The sequence below is a fragment of the Sander lucioperca genome, chromosome 14 (genome assembly GCF_008315115.2).
Source record: "Sander lucioperca isolate FBNREF2018 chromosome 14, SLUC_FBN_1.2, whole genome shotgun sequence".
Classification (NCBI taxonomy): Eukaryota; Metazoa; Chordata; class Actinopteri; order Perciformes; family Percidae; genus Sander; species Sander lucioperca.
This window is the reverse complement of record NC_050186.1, coordinates 24,062,531-24,077,530: the sequence shown is the minus strand read 5'-3', so window position 1 is coordinate 24,077,530 and position 15,000 is coordinate 24,062,531. Positions and strand designations below refer to the sequence as shown.

The window sequence follows — 15,000 nt, the reverse complement described above, 5'->3', positions numbered from 1 at the left end:
CTGAATACGTACCGTGGATCCGACGGAGCGCGAGTCGTCTTCGTACGGCAGCGCTGGGGGAGTTGGGGGCGGGGCGGAGTGGTGGCGGCGTCCGCCATCTTGGCGTCCGCAGGGCCTTCTGGGAGGCCAGGCGGGCCTCAGAGCCGCGCAGTGATTGGACGCGTGATGAAGCTCGAGAGAGAGAGTTTCTGACTGAGCAGCAGGACACAGCTGAGGGCGAGAGACACCGACATAGACAGGAGAGAGAGAGAGACAGATTATTATAGGATATATGTAGTTTTTTACTATCCTAGAGAGAGAGAGAGACAGAGAGAGAAGACAGAGAGACAGAGAGAGACAGAGAGAGAGAAGAGAGAGAGACAGAGAGAGAGAGAGACAGAGAGAGAGAGAGATTATCTAGTTTTGATTCTCCTGTTCCTGACTCACTCGCTCTTCCTCTCTGTGCTCTGTTGACTGTCTGTATTTTGGTGTCGAGGTCGTCGGCCAGCGCCTCCTTCGTCCTCAGATTCTGCTGAGTCAGCGACAGCTCCTCGGTCGCCGACGACAACCTGGAAACAACACATTAAAGCTGCAAGCAACTATGAACGGCCCTGGCCTTCTACTGGCAGACCAACATCACATGTAGACCACACATTCTAGTTTCAGGTAAAATCGGAATAACTACAGAACCTACAGGAAGTGTTCCTCCATAACTTGTACATTGTTTTTAGCTATCAAATTCTTTTGATAACTTTTAGTCACGAGGGTCCACCGAGTCTATATCCAAGTTTTCGTGCAGATTGGACTCACGTCCCAGAGGGAGTTAGACAAAGTGTGTTTCCCATATATCGCGATGTGGCAAATTAATAAAAACAATTCTAACAGCGCCATCTAATGGCCGATTCACTCTAAATTTGGCATGGATGCTCAAGACTCTATGCTGAACACTGTGTCATGTTTGGTGTCAATCGGAATAAATCTTGGTAAGATACGCCACTTCCTGTTTTCGACAGCCCCCTACAGGAAGTTGGTCCTCTGTAACTTGCGCATTGTGTTAGCTATCAAAATTCTTTTGATAACTTTTTGTCATGAGGGTCCACCGAGTCTACGTGTACATTTTTGTGCAGATGGGACTCACGCTCTAGGAGGAGTTAAAAAAAGTAGGTTTCACTCAAACGGAATTTGCTAATTAATTAAAAAATAAAACAGCGCCATCTAAAGGCCAATTGACACCATATTTTGGCACACAGCCTCATTGGCACATGAGGAACAACTGTCTTAGGTGTTGTGTCCATTGGAATAGCTGTGTGCAAGATACAACCGTTCCTGTTTCGACACCCACCTACAGGAAGTTGGTCCTCTGTAACTTGCGCATTGTTTTAGCTATTAAAATCTTTTGATAACTTTTTGTCATGAGTGTCCTCCGAGTCTATATGCCAGTTTTTCGTGCCATCGGACTCACGCCCCAGGAGTAGTTAACAGAGTATTAATAAAAAAAATTAAACAGCGCCATCTAATGGCCGATTGACACCCAAAGTTTGGCACAATGCTAAACTGTCCCATGACGAACACCTTGTCAAGTTTCGGACAATTGGACTATTGTTGCCAAGATAACACAACTTCCTGTTTAGACAGGAAGTTGCTGTAACGTGCGCATTTTTTTCAACTATCAAAATTCTCTGGATACTTTTCGTCATGAGGGTCAACAGATACTACCTGCAAAGATTCAAGAAGGTTGAAATCACGGCCTAGGACGAGTTAGAAAGAATGTAAAACACATGAAAATGCATAATTAAAAATGGCTCCTTCCGGTTGGGCGGAGCTATGATGTAAATGGGAAATATGTCCGCAATGATTAGAGCAATATGGTATTAAATCTGGTGAAGATCGGAGCAACTATGTCCAGTTAAGGCCTTCCAGCATTAGGGGCGCTATGGAGCCCACTTACAGGTTTTGGGCCAATCACTGTACAGTCTCACAAGCTCCCAGTGTTTATGTGGGCGCCAATTTTTGTGAGTTTTCGTATATATTGAGGCCGTCAAAATGTGTCCAAGGGCTAAAACCAATTAGGTCCCATAGGCCACGCCCACTGTGACCAATCAGGGTACCTTACAGTAGGGGTGGCCTCATGAGTGGCCCTAAATGGTACCCTTAAAATGTTGTAAAAGCAGATGAGCCGTTCATGAGCTATAACGTATGTACTTGTAGCGCCCCCTAGTGGCCAATTTTCATAAATGTGTGGGGCACCTCCAGAGGGTCATTGCAAACAAGAATCTTAAGTTTTTGCGTTGATAGCAATTATTTTGGTCGAGATATGACAAAGTTGGTGTTTGCATACTTAGCTACACAAATTTGTTCATGCGTAATATGCGCAATTTTTATCCTATAAAAATTCTTGAATAACTTTTTGTCAGGTCTGTCTGGAGATGCTACCTGCCAAGTTTCGTGCAGATCGGTCGCACGGTCTAGGAGGAGTTTGGCAAGTAGGTTGTTGATAATCGCAATTTTTTCACGCATAAAAGTTTAGGTGGAAATGGGCGTGGCCTATATCAGGAGAGTCAGCTGGATCCAGGGAACGTGAAGATATGAGGCTTTTGAATGTGCGATGTACGGCTTGGGAGTTATAGGGCCAAACGCTTTTATTTCTGCATAGCGCCACCTAGTGGTGCATATTAGTAATATTTTGAATCGTTGCAATTTTCACCAGTTTGTGACATGTGTGCAAATTGTTGTGAGTTTTCGTGCATTTAACCCCCTCAAAATGCGACGAAGGACTCGGAAAAATAGCTGATGAAAACAACAGGTTCCTTCGCACTTCAGTGCAGGCACCGTTGGGACTCGGGCCCCTAATAAATAAACAACAGACAATCTGACATCCTAATACTACGTATACACACACACACACACACACACACACACACACACACACACCGTTTTGGAAGCTGTTGTTAAAACCTTAAAGTCTTTTACTTTGAAAGGAAACTCTTATTTTGAAAGGACAGCATTTTATTTTGTAGTAACTCACATAGCCTGCAGGCTGTCGGCCGTCAGCGTGTTCCAGAGGATCTCGCCAGCCGGCAGGTTGTCCGTCTCGTCCAATAGGGACGCGTCAAACTCCACGCTCGCCTCGGGAGTCTCCGGAGACCTGCGGGGGGGGGACGGACACGCTGTTACCCACGGTAACTAACCCACTCTGTCTGTCTGAGTCAGCAGGTAATCCTGACCTGTATGCGTCGATGAGTGTTGGTACTCAGCCAGCTGGTCGATCTGCTCCACGGCCGCCGAATCTCCTGATGAACTTTAACTATCTCCTCCGTCAGCAGACTGCTGATCTCACAGTACTCCTGGAGGATGCTTTTACTGTGAAAATACACAGGAAGTACATCACACAGTACTCCTGGAGGATGCTTTTACTGTGAAAATACACAGGAAGTACATCACACAGTACTCCTGGAGGATGCTTTTACTGTGAAAATACACAGGAAGTACATCACACAGTACTCCTGGAGGATGCTTTTACTGTGAAAATACACAGGAAGTACATCACACAGTACTCCTGGAGGATGCTTTTACTGTGAAAATACACAGGAAGTACATCACACAGTACTCCTGGAGGATGCTTTTACTGTGAAAATACACAGAGTCTCCTCCTCTCCCCCTGAGTCTCCTCCTCTCCTCCTGAGTCTCCTCCTCTCCTCCTGAGTCTCCACCTCTCCGTCCCTCTCCTCCTGAGTCTCCTCCTCTCCCCCTGAGTCTCCTCCTCTCCTCCTGAGTCTCCTCCTCTCCTCCTGAGTCTCCTCCTCTCCGTCCCTCTCCTCCTGAGTCTCCTCCTCTCCTCCTGAGTCTCCTCCTCTCCGTCCCTCTCCTCCCGAGTCTCCTCCTCTCCCCCTGAGTCTCCTCCTCTCCGTCCCTCTCCTCCTGAGTCTCCTCCTCTCCGTCCCTCTCCCCGAGTCTACTCCTCTCCGTCCCTCTCCTCCTGAGTCTCCTCCTCTCCCCCTGAGTCTCCTCCTCTCCGTCCCTCTCCTCCTGAGTCTCCTCCTCTCCGTCCCTCTCCTCCTGAGTCTCCTCCTCTCCCCCTGAGTCTCCTCCTCTCCTCCTGAGTCTCCTCCTCTCCTCCTGAGTCTCCTCCTCTCCGTCCCTCTCCTCCTGAGTCTCCTCCTCTCCTCCTGAGTCTCCTCCTCTCCGTCCCTCTCCTCCCGAGTCTCCTCCTCTCCCCCTGAGTCTCCTCCTCTCCGTCCCTCTCCTCCTGAGTCTCCTCCTCTCCGTCCCTCTCCCCGAGTCTACTCCTCTCCGTCCCTCTCCTCCTGAGTCTCCTCCTCTCTGTCCCTCTCCTCCTGAGTCTCCTCCTCTCCATCCCTCTCCTCCTCTCTGTCCCTCTCCCCCTGAGTCTCCTCCTCTCCTCCTGAGTTTCCTCCTCTCCTCCTGAGTCTCCTCATCTCTGTCCCTCTCCTCCTGAGTCTTCTCCTCTCTGTCCCTCTCCCCCTGAGTCGTCTCCTCTCTGTCCCTCTCCTCCTGAGTCTTCTCCTCTCTGTCCCTCTCCCCCTGAGTCGTCTCCTCTCTGTCCCTCTCCTCCTGAGTCGTCTCCTCTCTGTCCCTCTCCCCCTGAGTCTCCTCCTCTCCCCCTGAGTCTCCTCCTCTCCGTCCCTCTCCTCCTGAGTCTCCTCCTCTCCCCGAGTCTCCTCCTTTCCGTCCCTCTCCTCCTGAGTCTCCTCCTCTCCGTCCCTCTCCCCCTGAGTCTCCTCCTTTCCGTCCCTCTCCTCCTGAGTCTCCTCCTCTCCGTCCCTCTCCCCCTGAGTCTCCTCCTCTCCGTCCCTCTCCCCCTGAGTCTCCTCCTCTCCGTCCCTCTCCCCCTGAGTCTCCTCCTCTCTGTCCCTCTCCCCCTGAGTCTCCTCCTCATCCCGAGTCTCCTCCTCTCCCCCTGAGTCTCCTCCTCTCCCCCTGAGTCTCCTCCTCTCCCCCTGAGTCTCCTCCTCTCCGTCCCTCTCCTCCTGAGTCTCCTCCTCTCCTCCTCTCTGTCCCTCTCCTCCTGAGTCTCCTCCTCTCCTCCTGAGTCTCCTCCTCTCCCCCTGAGTCTCCTCCTCTCCCCCTGAGTCTCCTCCTCTCCCCCTGAGTCTCCTCCTCTCCGTCCCTCTCCTCCTGAGTCTCCTCCTCTCTGTCCCTCTCCTCCTGAGTCTCCTCCTCTCCTCCTGAGTCTCCTCCTCTCCTCCTCTCTGTCCCTCTCCTCCTGAGTCTCCTCCTCTCTGTCCCTCTCCCCCTGAGTCTCCTCCTCTCCCCAAGTCTCCTCCTCTCCTCCTGAGTCTCCTCCTCTCCATCCCTCTCCTCCTCTCTGTCCCTCTCCCCCTGAGTCTCCTCCTCTCCTCCTGAGTTTCCTCCTCTCCTCCTGAGTCTCCTCATCTCTGTCCCTCTCCTCCTGAGTCTTCTCCTCTCTGTCCCTCTCCCCCTGAGTCGTCTCCTCTCTGTCCCTCTCCTCCTGAGTCTTCTCCTCTCTGTCCCTCTCCCCCTGAGTCGTCTCCTCTCTGTCCCTCTCCTCCTGAGTCGTCTCCTCTCTGTCCCTCTCCCCCTGAGTCGTCTCCTCTCTGTCCCTCTCCCCCTGAGTCTCCTCCTCTCCGTCCCTCTCCTCCTGAGTCTCCTCCTCTCCCCGAGTCTCCTCCTTTCCGTCCCTCTCCTCCTGAGTCTCCTCCTCTCCGTCCCTCTCCCCCTGAGTCTCCTCCTCTCCGTCCCTCTCCCCCTGAGTCTCCTCCTCTCCGTCCCTCTCCCCCTGAGTCTCCTCCTCTCTGTCCCTCTCCCCCTGAGTCTCCTCCTCATCCCGAGTCTCCTCCTCTCCCCCTGAGTCTCCTCCTCTCCCCCTGAGTCTCCTCCTCTCTGTCCCTCTCCCCCTGAGTCTCCTCCTCTCCGTCCCTCTCCTCCTGAGTCTCCTCCTCTCCCCGAGTCTCCTCCTTTCCGTCCCTCTCCTCCTGAGTCTCCTCCTCTCCGTCCCTCTCCCCCTGAGTCTCCTCCTCTCCGTCCCTCTCCCCCTGAGTCTCCTCCTCTCCGTCCCTCTCCCCCTGAGTCTCCTCCTCTCTGTCCCTCTCCCCCTGAGTCTCCTCCTCATCCCGAGTCTCCTCCTCTCCCCCTGAGTCTCCTCCTCTCCTCCTGAGTCTCCTCCTCTCCGTCCCTCTCCTCCTGAGTCTCCTCCTCTCCTCCTCTCTGTCCCTCTCCTCCTGAGTCTCCTCCTCTCCTCCTGAGTCTCCTCCTCTCCTCCTCTCTGTCCCTCTCCTCCTGAGTCTCCTCCTCTCCTCCTGAGTCTCCTCCTCTCTGTCCCTCTCCTCCTGAGTCTCCTCCTCTCCTCCTGAGTCTCCTCCTCTCTGTCCCTCTCCTCCTGAGTCTCCTCCTCTCCTCCTGAGTCTCCTCCTCTCTGTCCCTCTCCTCCTGAGTCTCCTCCTCTCTGTCCCTCTCCTCCTGAGTCTCCTCCTCTCCTCCTGAGTCTCCTCCTCTCTGTCCCTCTCCTCCTGAGTCTCCTCCTCTCCTCCTCTCTGTCCCTCTCCTCCTGAGTCTCCTCCTCTCCTCCTGAGTCTCCTCCTCTCTGTCCCTCTCCTCCTGAGTCTCCTCCTCTCTCTCTCTCTTAAATACAAAAATGTATAAACAACGGGCGGTATGATGGCCGGTCCCTTGAGCATGTGGGGTAGCGTGTTAGTGTGTCAGCGTGTGGCGGTCATGGGACTCACAGGGCGAGCGTGTGTGTTAGCGTGTGTGTTAGCGTGTGTGTTAGCGTGTGTGGTAGCATGTGTGGTAGCGTGTGTGTTAGCGTATGTGGTAGTGTGTGTGTGTTAGCGTGTGTGGTAGCGTGTGTGTTAGCGTGTGTGGTAGCGTATGTGGTAGTGTGTGGTAGCGTGTGGGGTAGCGTGTTAGCGTGTGTGGTAGCTTGTGTGTTAGCATGTGGGGTAGCGTGTTAGCGTGTGTGTTAGCGTGTGTGTGTTAGCGTGTTAGTTAGCGTGTGTGGTAGCTTGTGTGTTAGCACGTGGGGTAGCGTGTTAGCGTGTGTGTTAGTGTGTGTGGTAGCGTGTGGAGGTCGTGGGTCTCACAGGGTGAGCGTGTCAGATAGCGTGTGTGTTAGCGTGTGTGTTAGCGTGTTAGTTAGCATGTGTGTTAGCATGTGTGTTAGTGTGTGTGTGTTAGTGTGTGTGTGTTAGTGTGTGTGTTAGCGTGTCAGGTAGCGTGTGTGTGTTAGCGTGTGTGTTAGCGTGTGTGTTAGTGTGTGTGTGTGTGTGTGTGTGTGTTAGCGTGTGTGTTAGCGTGTCAGGTAGCGTGTGTGTGTTAGCGTGTGTGTGGTAGCGTGTGGAGGTCGTGGGTCTCACAGGGTGAGCGTGTCAGATAGCGTGAGTGTTAGCGTGTGTGTTAGCGTGTGTGTTAGTGTGTGTGTGTGTGTGTGTGTGTGTTAGCGTGTGTGTTAGCGTGTCAGGTAGCGTGTGTTAGCGTGTGTGTGTTAGCGTGTGGCGGTCGTGGGACTCACAGGGCGAGCGTATGGAGTAGTGTGTGTGTTAGCGTGTCAGGTAGCGTGTGTGTTAGCGTGTCAGGTAGCGTGTGTGTGTGTGTGTGTTAGCGTGTTAGCATGTGGTGGTCGTGGGACCTACAGGGCGAGCATAATGTCCTCCTGCATCCTCTGCAGAGCGTCGACCAGCGTGTGTGTTAGCGTGTTAGTTAGCGTATGTGTGTTAGCATGTGGCGGTCGTGGGACCTACAGGGCGAGCATCATGTCCTCCTGCATCCTCTGCAGAGCGTCGACCAGCGTGTGTGTTAGCGTATGTGTGTTAGCGTGTGGTGGTCGTGGGACCTACAGGGCGAGCGTCATGTCCTCCTGCATCCTCTGCAGAGCGTCGAGCAGGGCTGGAGCAGCGCGGCGCCGGTGTTCGTCCTGCTGCGTGCGGGCGCCACAGACCGCCAACACGTACTGGTTGTGGAGGTTGTGGAGCTTCGCCGTCGCTTTGTCGTAACGCTCCCGGGCTCGCTCCGCCTCCCTGCCTGTGATTGGACGAGAGCGGTCGGGGGTCATTTCATTACTTCCTACAACAAACATTCAGACTTTAACTTGGTGACAGAAGAAGGAACCTTTGGCCAGCGCCTCGAGGTACTTCTCTTTGGCGTTGTTAGCGTCGCGGCTCAGCTGACGATACGTGGCCTTCATTTTGTCCAGGTCACTCCTGGTAACCTAGCAACAGCAGAACAACAACAACAGGGCCGCCATGAAACAGGACTGGTTGCATTTGATGAATGTGGTTCAGATGTAGACGGGGAATCTACTGCGCTGCAGACTGATGGATCACATTAATCTCCAAATACTCTGATAACCCAAAACATCAATAGAAATGACACAAACACAGAGAGTTACCTACCACACAGACAGACAGACAGACAGAGACACACATACACACACACACACACACACACACAGGCAGACAGGCAGACAGACAGACAGAGACACACACACACACACACACACACACACACACAGGCAGACAGACAGACAGACAGACAGACAGACAGACAGAGACACACACACACACACACAGGCAGACAGGCAGACAGACAGACAGAGACACACATACACACACACACACACACACACAGGCAGACAGACAGACAGACAGACAGACAGACAGACAGACAGACAGACAGACAGACAGACAGACAGAGACACACATACACACACACACACACACACAGGCAGACAGACAGACAGACAGACAGACAGACAGACAGGCAGACAGACAGACACACACACACACACACACACACACACACAGGCAGACAGACAGACAGGCAGACAGGCAGACAGGCAGACAGGCAGACAGGCAGACAGGCAGACAGGCAGGCAGACACACAGACAGACACACACACACAGACAGACAGACACACACACACACACAGACAGGCAGACAGGCAGGCAGGCAGGCAGACAGACACACAGACAGAGACACACACACAGACACACAGACACACACACACACACACAGACAGACAGACAGACAGAGACACACACACACATATGTGATTATATATATATATATATATATATATATATATATATATATATATATATATATATATATACACACACACATATATATATATATATATATATATATATATATACATACATACATACATACACACTATATTTCCCAGCAGACCTTGTGGTTGTGGCTCTCCAGCTGGTGATGAAGACTCTGGTAGCTCTTCTTCACCTGCTGCTTGTCTCTGATGAGCGTGGCCAATCGGTGCAGCGGCCCGGAGTTCAGATCGTCAGCGTGACTCCGCATGACCCGGCCCAACGCCTCCGTCTGGCGCACCACCTGACACCACGACTGGGAGGGGAGTTACAACAACAGCCTCAATATATAAACACACAGACAGAGAGAGAGAGGAGACTGGACCAACAGCTGACCACTCACCTTGCTCACAGTGCTGACGTAATCAGCTGCTTCCTGTTTCTCAGTTTGCTGAGTCATGCTGAGCAGCAGGGCGGCATACTCTTTATCGCTCTTTACTCGCAGCGTCATGAAACGTTTCACCGTCTCCAGCAGCTAGAGGGAGACACACACACATTAACACGTTAACACACACACACACACACACACATTAACACGTTAACACAGACACGTTAACACACGTTACCACGTTAACACACATTAACACGTTAACACACAGAGACGTTTAAACAGTTACTGAAAGGGACCAGACGGCCGTTAGTTACACACCAACCAGAGGGCCGTTAGTTACACACCGACCAGATGACCGTTACACACCGACCAGACGGCCGTTACACACCGACCAGACGGCCGTTACACACCCACCAGACGGCCGTTACACACCCACCAGACGGCCGTTACACACCCACCAGACGGCCGTTACACACCCACCAGACGGCCGTTACACACCCACCAGACGGCCGTTACACACCGACCAGAGGAGAGCGTAGGTATATGTAAGGAGATAACATAGGTACAGGCTAATTATTGATCACTAAAATGATAGTTAACATTAGTAATTAAACTTAAACAGCTAAAGTAAGTCTCGTGGTTATGACCCAATCGTTAGCCTAGTAATAGCGCTAGGGGTTGGGAATTACCAGAGGTCTCACAATACGATATCATCACGATACAATATTATTGCGATTTTAAACATATTGCAATATTCTGCGATATATTGCAATTCATTACCTTTTATCCAACTTCAAGTTTTTCCAATTTCAAAGTATGTCCCCAAAAGGAAACGTTGTCAACATCTGTTTATCTAAAAAGATAAATATCTCTGTTCATCTCCCTTCGATGTTATTGCTGCTAAATGTGATGGTCCAGCAGACAGACTGACCATCACATATATAATAATAGATCCATACTTGGTGTCTGTGTATCCATACAGTATTACCACGGAAAATATCGCGATACTATGCTGTATTGATTTTTTCCCCGTTTCCTGGTTAGCTCTCCACCAATCAGATGGGTCATTGAGTCTGACTGCCGGCAGTGCCCGCCCCCCCAATTATACATGTCAAATCAGCCAAAATGAAGGCTGATGGCCCCTCGGACGGACGATGGCACGGAGCACACCGACCAGACTCGAGTCACCGACCTCGCCAGACGGTCAGGCGGCCGATTATCAGCTCGGTGTGACTGGGCTTAACACACAGACACATTGAACCGTACGGTGACTGTAGTGTATGTGTACCGTACGGTGACTGTAGTGTATGTGTACCGTACGGTGACTGTAGTGTATGTGTACCGTACCACGGTGTACGGTGACTCCTGTGTACCGTACCACGGTGTGCGGTGAGGGAGTCGTACCTTTAACTCCCAGTCCTGTAGCTTCAGTAATCCCTCGTGGGAATTCTTCAGATCCCGACCGAACCCCATCCTGTCTCTCTCTCTCTCTCTTTCTCTCTCTCTCTCTCTCTCTCTCGGTCTAACGGCGAGGGCGAGCAGCGAATGATTTCATGGTCGTCTGAGGAAGGAAGGAACAGAGATGATCAGAGTAAGAAGACACACGAGTATATATATATTATATATATTATATATATTGAACATTTGGCTGATAATTAGGGATGGGTACTGAAACCTATACTTTCTCAATACACCTGTTCAACACTACACCTGTTCAACACTACACCTGTTCAACACTACACCTGTTCTATACTACACCTGTTCAACACTACACCTGTTCAACACTACACCTGTTCAATCCTACACCTGTTCAACACTACACCTGTTCAACACTACACCTGTTCAACACTACACCTGTTCAACACTACATCTGTTCTATACTACACCTGTTCTATACTACACCTGTTCTATACTACACCTGTTCAACACTACATCTGTTCAACACTACACCTGTTCAACACTACACCTGTTCAACACTACACCTGTTCAACACTACATCTGTTCTATACTACACCTGTTCTATACTACACCTGTTCAACACTACATCTGTTCAACACTACACCTGTTCAACACTACACCTGTACTATACTACACCTGTTCAACACTACACCTGTTCAACACTACATCTGTTCTATACTACATCTGTTCTATACTACATCTGTTCTATACTACATCTGTTCTATACTACACCTGTTCTATACTACACCTGTTCAACAAGCACAAACATGAAGCATTATTGATCTCACAGAGGACAAATTTTCAAAACAATATAGGGCTGAACGATTAATTGCATTTGCGATAATATCGCGATATGTTAAAACGTGATTTCCTAATCGTAAAGGCTGCGATTTGGTCACATGACTCGCGAGCGCAAATCAGTCTGAACTCCGCAAAAAAAGCATCAACTAGCACGCTAACGCTACGCCGTACCTGGAGCTGATTTGTCATTCAAACAACTCTGAGTTGTAGTTTAAAACTTTTACAGCCATTTTAATAAAATGCAGGGTTTTATTCGGGTTCGAGTCCATACGTGCAGTTAATGGATACAGACACACAGAACTGAAGGCTCGGTTGGCAACTATTAGCTCTGAATAGCGGTTAGCTCCAGTTAGCTAGCTCCGTTATAAAGATATGAGTGGAGGAGCTGCCACTGAGAGGGGTAACAACCAGACTGATAAATGACGTTCAGGGAGCTTTCACAGCAGCGTGGCCGAGGTGTTTCAACAGTTTTATTAGTACAGTTAATCCCATGGCAAGAACACCAGCAACTAGCTAACGCAACGATAGCCTCTCTGAACAAGAACACCAGCAACTAGCTAACGCAACGATAGCCTCTCTGAACAAGAACACCAGCAACTAGCTAACGTAACGATAGCCTCTCTGAACAAGAACACCAGCAACTAGCTAACGTAACAATAGCCTCTCTGAACAAGAACACCAGCAACTAGCTAACGCAACGATAGCCTCTCTGAACAAGAACACCAGCAACTAGCTAATGTAACGATAGCCTCTCTGAACAAGAACACCAGCAACTAGCTAACATAACGATAGCCTCTCTGAACAAGAACACCAGCAACTAGCTAACGCAACGATAGCCTCTCTGAACAAGAACACCAGCAACTAGCTAACATAACGATAGCCTCTCTGAACAAGAACACCAGCAACTAGCTAACGTAACAATAGCCTCTCTGAACAAGAACACCAGCAACTAGCTAACGCAACGATAGCCTCTCTGAACAAGAACACCAGCAACTAGCTAACGCAACGATAGCCTCTCTGAACAAGAACACCAGCAACTAGCTAATGTAACGATAGCCTCTCTGAACACGGCAGCACGCAACTTCACGAGGGGGAGGGGCTGGAGGCAGCTCCTCTCTGGGCACTGTAAAAAATTACACTGTTATGTGTGTGTGTATAATAATAATACCTTAATAAAACCTTCAATAATAATACAGAAGACAAAGAGCTTAAAAAAATAATCGAATATCGAATCGCAATATTTGGGGAAAAAAATCGCAATTAGATTATTTTCAAAAATCGTTCAGCCCTAAAATAATATGATAATTATTTTACATCTGGAAACGCTACTCTGTCTCTTCCACACACACACAGAGAGACACACACACACACACACACACAGACACACACACACACACACACACAGACACACACACACACACACACACACACACACACACACACACACACACACACACACACACACACACACACACACACACACACACAGAGAGAGACACACACACACACACACACAGACACACACACACACACACACACACACACACACACACACAGAGAGACACACACACACACACACACACACACACACACACACACACACACACAGAGAGACACACACACACACACACACACACACACACACACACACACAGACAGACACACACAGAGAGACACACACACACACACACACACACACACACACACACAGACAGACACACACAGAGAGACACACACACACACACACACACACAGAGACAGATAGACATGGTGACATCACTACCCCTGATGTTGATGTTATGGCGTTTTTCCATTACATGGTACCTGCTCTACTCGCCTCGACTCTACTCTACTTGACTCTACTCGCCTCTACTCGCCTCGACACACTGTGCGTCCATTTTCCGTTGCAGATTTTAGTACCACCTCAGCGTGGCTGGTCGTTATGCCGTATCATGCACACACCAGCGCACAAGTATAACATCAGGCCACTTAAGTTTGTTTTACAGTTCTGTGGAGGCTCCACCAGAGCTTTCTCTGTAGCCTGTGTAAAAGTGGCCTGATGTTTATACTTGTGCGCTGGTGTGTGCGTGAAGCCGGCATGTGTGTGTGTAGTTAGGCTACGGTGAAAGCTCTGCCTGCAGCCTCCGCAGAACTGTAAACAAGCGGCGCCGCAGTAAACTACTGTGAAGGTGTGTTGATGCCAGAAGACACATTTAGATTCTAAAGAAGCTGGAGGCAGCAAAAAAAAAACAGCTGGCTAAACTGTTTAAAAATAGCGGGTTTGTTCAGGACACCCCCGTCTGTCGCTTTCACGTCACCTTTTCGGCTCGTCAGCTCGCTGGGAACCTCGACTGAGGAGGTACTACATAAAGTACCTGTTAGCAGGTACCAGGGACTTTTTTTCGTAATGGAAAACCAAAAAAGGCGAGTAGAGTCGAGTCGAGCAGGCACCATGTGATGGAAAAGCGCCATTAGTTAAACTAGTTCAGATGTTGAACTGTTGACGTTAGTTAAACTAGTTCAGATGTTGAACTGTTGACGTTAGTTAAACTAGTTCAGGTGGTGAACTGTTGACGTTAGTTAAACTAGTTCAGATGGTGAACTGTTGACGTTAGTTAAACTAGTTCAGATGTTGAACTGTTGACGTTAGTTAAACTAGTTCAGATGTTGAACTGTTGACGTTAGTTAAACTAGTTCAGATGGTGAACTGTTGACGTTAGTTAAACTAGTTCAGATGGTGAACTGTTGACATTAGTTAAACTAGTTCAGATGGTGAACTGTTGACGTTAGTTAAACTAGTTCAGATGGTGAACTGTTGACGTTAGTTAAACTAGTTCAGATGGTGAACTGTTGACGTTAGTTAAACTAGTTCAGATGGTGAACTGTTGACGTTAGTTAAACTAGTTCAGATGGTGAACTGTTGACGTTAGTTAAACTAGTTCAGATGGTGAACTGTTGACGTTAGTTAAACTAGTTCAGATGGTGAACTGTTGACGTTAGTTAAACTAGTTCAGATGGTGAACTGTTGACGTTAGTTAAACTAGTTCAGATGGTGAACTGTTGACATTAGTTAAACTAGTTCAGGTGGTGAACTAGTTGCTGGCTGTCAAACCTGTTCACCAGCAGATACTCCTCTAAACATCAACATTATCTTATAGAAGATATAAACATCAACATTATCTTATAGAAGATACTCCTCTAAACAGCATGATGAACAGCTCTCTGTTCTGGCAGGAATCTCACACCTTTAACATGTCTGATGAATAGGAAATAATAAATCAGTTGTTAGTACAAACATAGAAGAATGTTCCGTTGATTATTTAATGATTAAACCCTCCATGTTTCT

General features: G+C 49.3%; 2 protein-coding genes across 4 annotated transcripts in view; both read right to left on the bottom strand.

Annotated features, from left to right (window-relative positions):
• The window catches only part of LOC118493092 (tyrosine-protein kinase Fer-like), a 6,783-nt gene extending 3,313 nt beyond the window's left edge, over window positions 1-3,470 (bottom strand). Inside the window, exons 1-5 of the mRNA XM_035991629.1 lie at window positions 3,421-3,470; window positions 3,230-3,339; window positions 3,005-3,146; window positions 431-548; window positions 13-210 (exon numbers count right to left, since the gene is read on the bottom strand). Coding sequence (XP_035847522.1) covers window positions 13-210; window positions 431-548; window positions 3,005-3,146; window positions 3,230-3,339; window positions 3,421-3,470 — 618 coding nt within the window. The remainder of the gene's footprint in view (window positions 1-12; window positions 211-430; window positions 549-3,004; window positions 3,147-3,229; window positions 3,340-3,420) is intronic.
• The window catches only part of LOC118493109 (tyrosine-protein kinase Fer-like), a 12,507-nt gene continuing 870 nt past the window's right edge, over window positions 3,364-15,000 (bottom strand). For 2 of the 3 annotated variants that reach the window (XM_035991734.1, XM_035991735.1), the window contains exons 2-7: window positions 10,800-10,956; window positions 9,408-9,539; window positions 9,147-9,320; window positions 8,065-8,164; window positions 7,794-7,977; window positions 3,364-3,604 (exon numbers count right to left, since the gene is read on the bottom strand). In XM_035991734.1, the coding sequence (XP_035847627.1) occupies window positions 3,523-3,604; window positions 7,794-7,977; window positions 8,065-8,164; window positions 9,147-9,320; window positions 9,408-9,539; window positions 10,800-10,868 (741 nt within the window). In that variant the 5' untranslated portion in view covers window positions 10,869-10,956 and the 3' untranslated portion in view covers window positions 3,364-3,522. The remainder of the gene's footprint in view (window positions 3,605-7,793; window positions 7,978-8,064; window positions 8,165-9,146; window positions 9,321-9,407; window positions 9,540-10,799; window positions 10,957-15,000) is intronic. The other variant, XM_035991733.1, reaches the window with a different exon arrangement.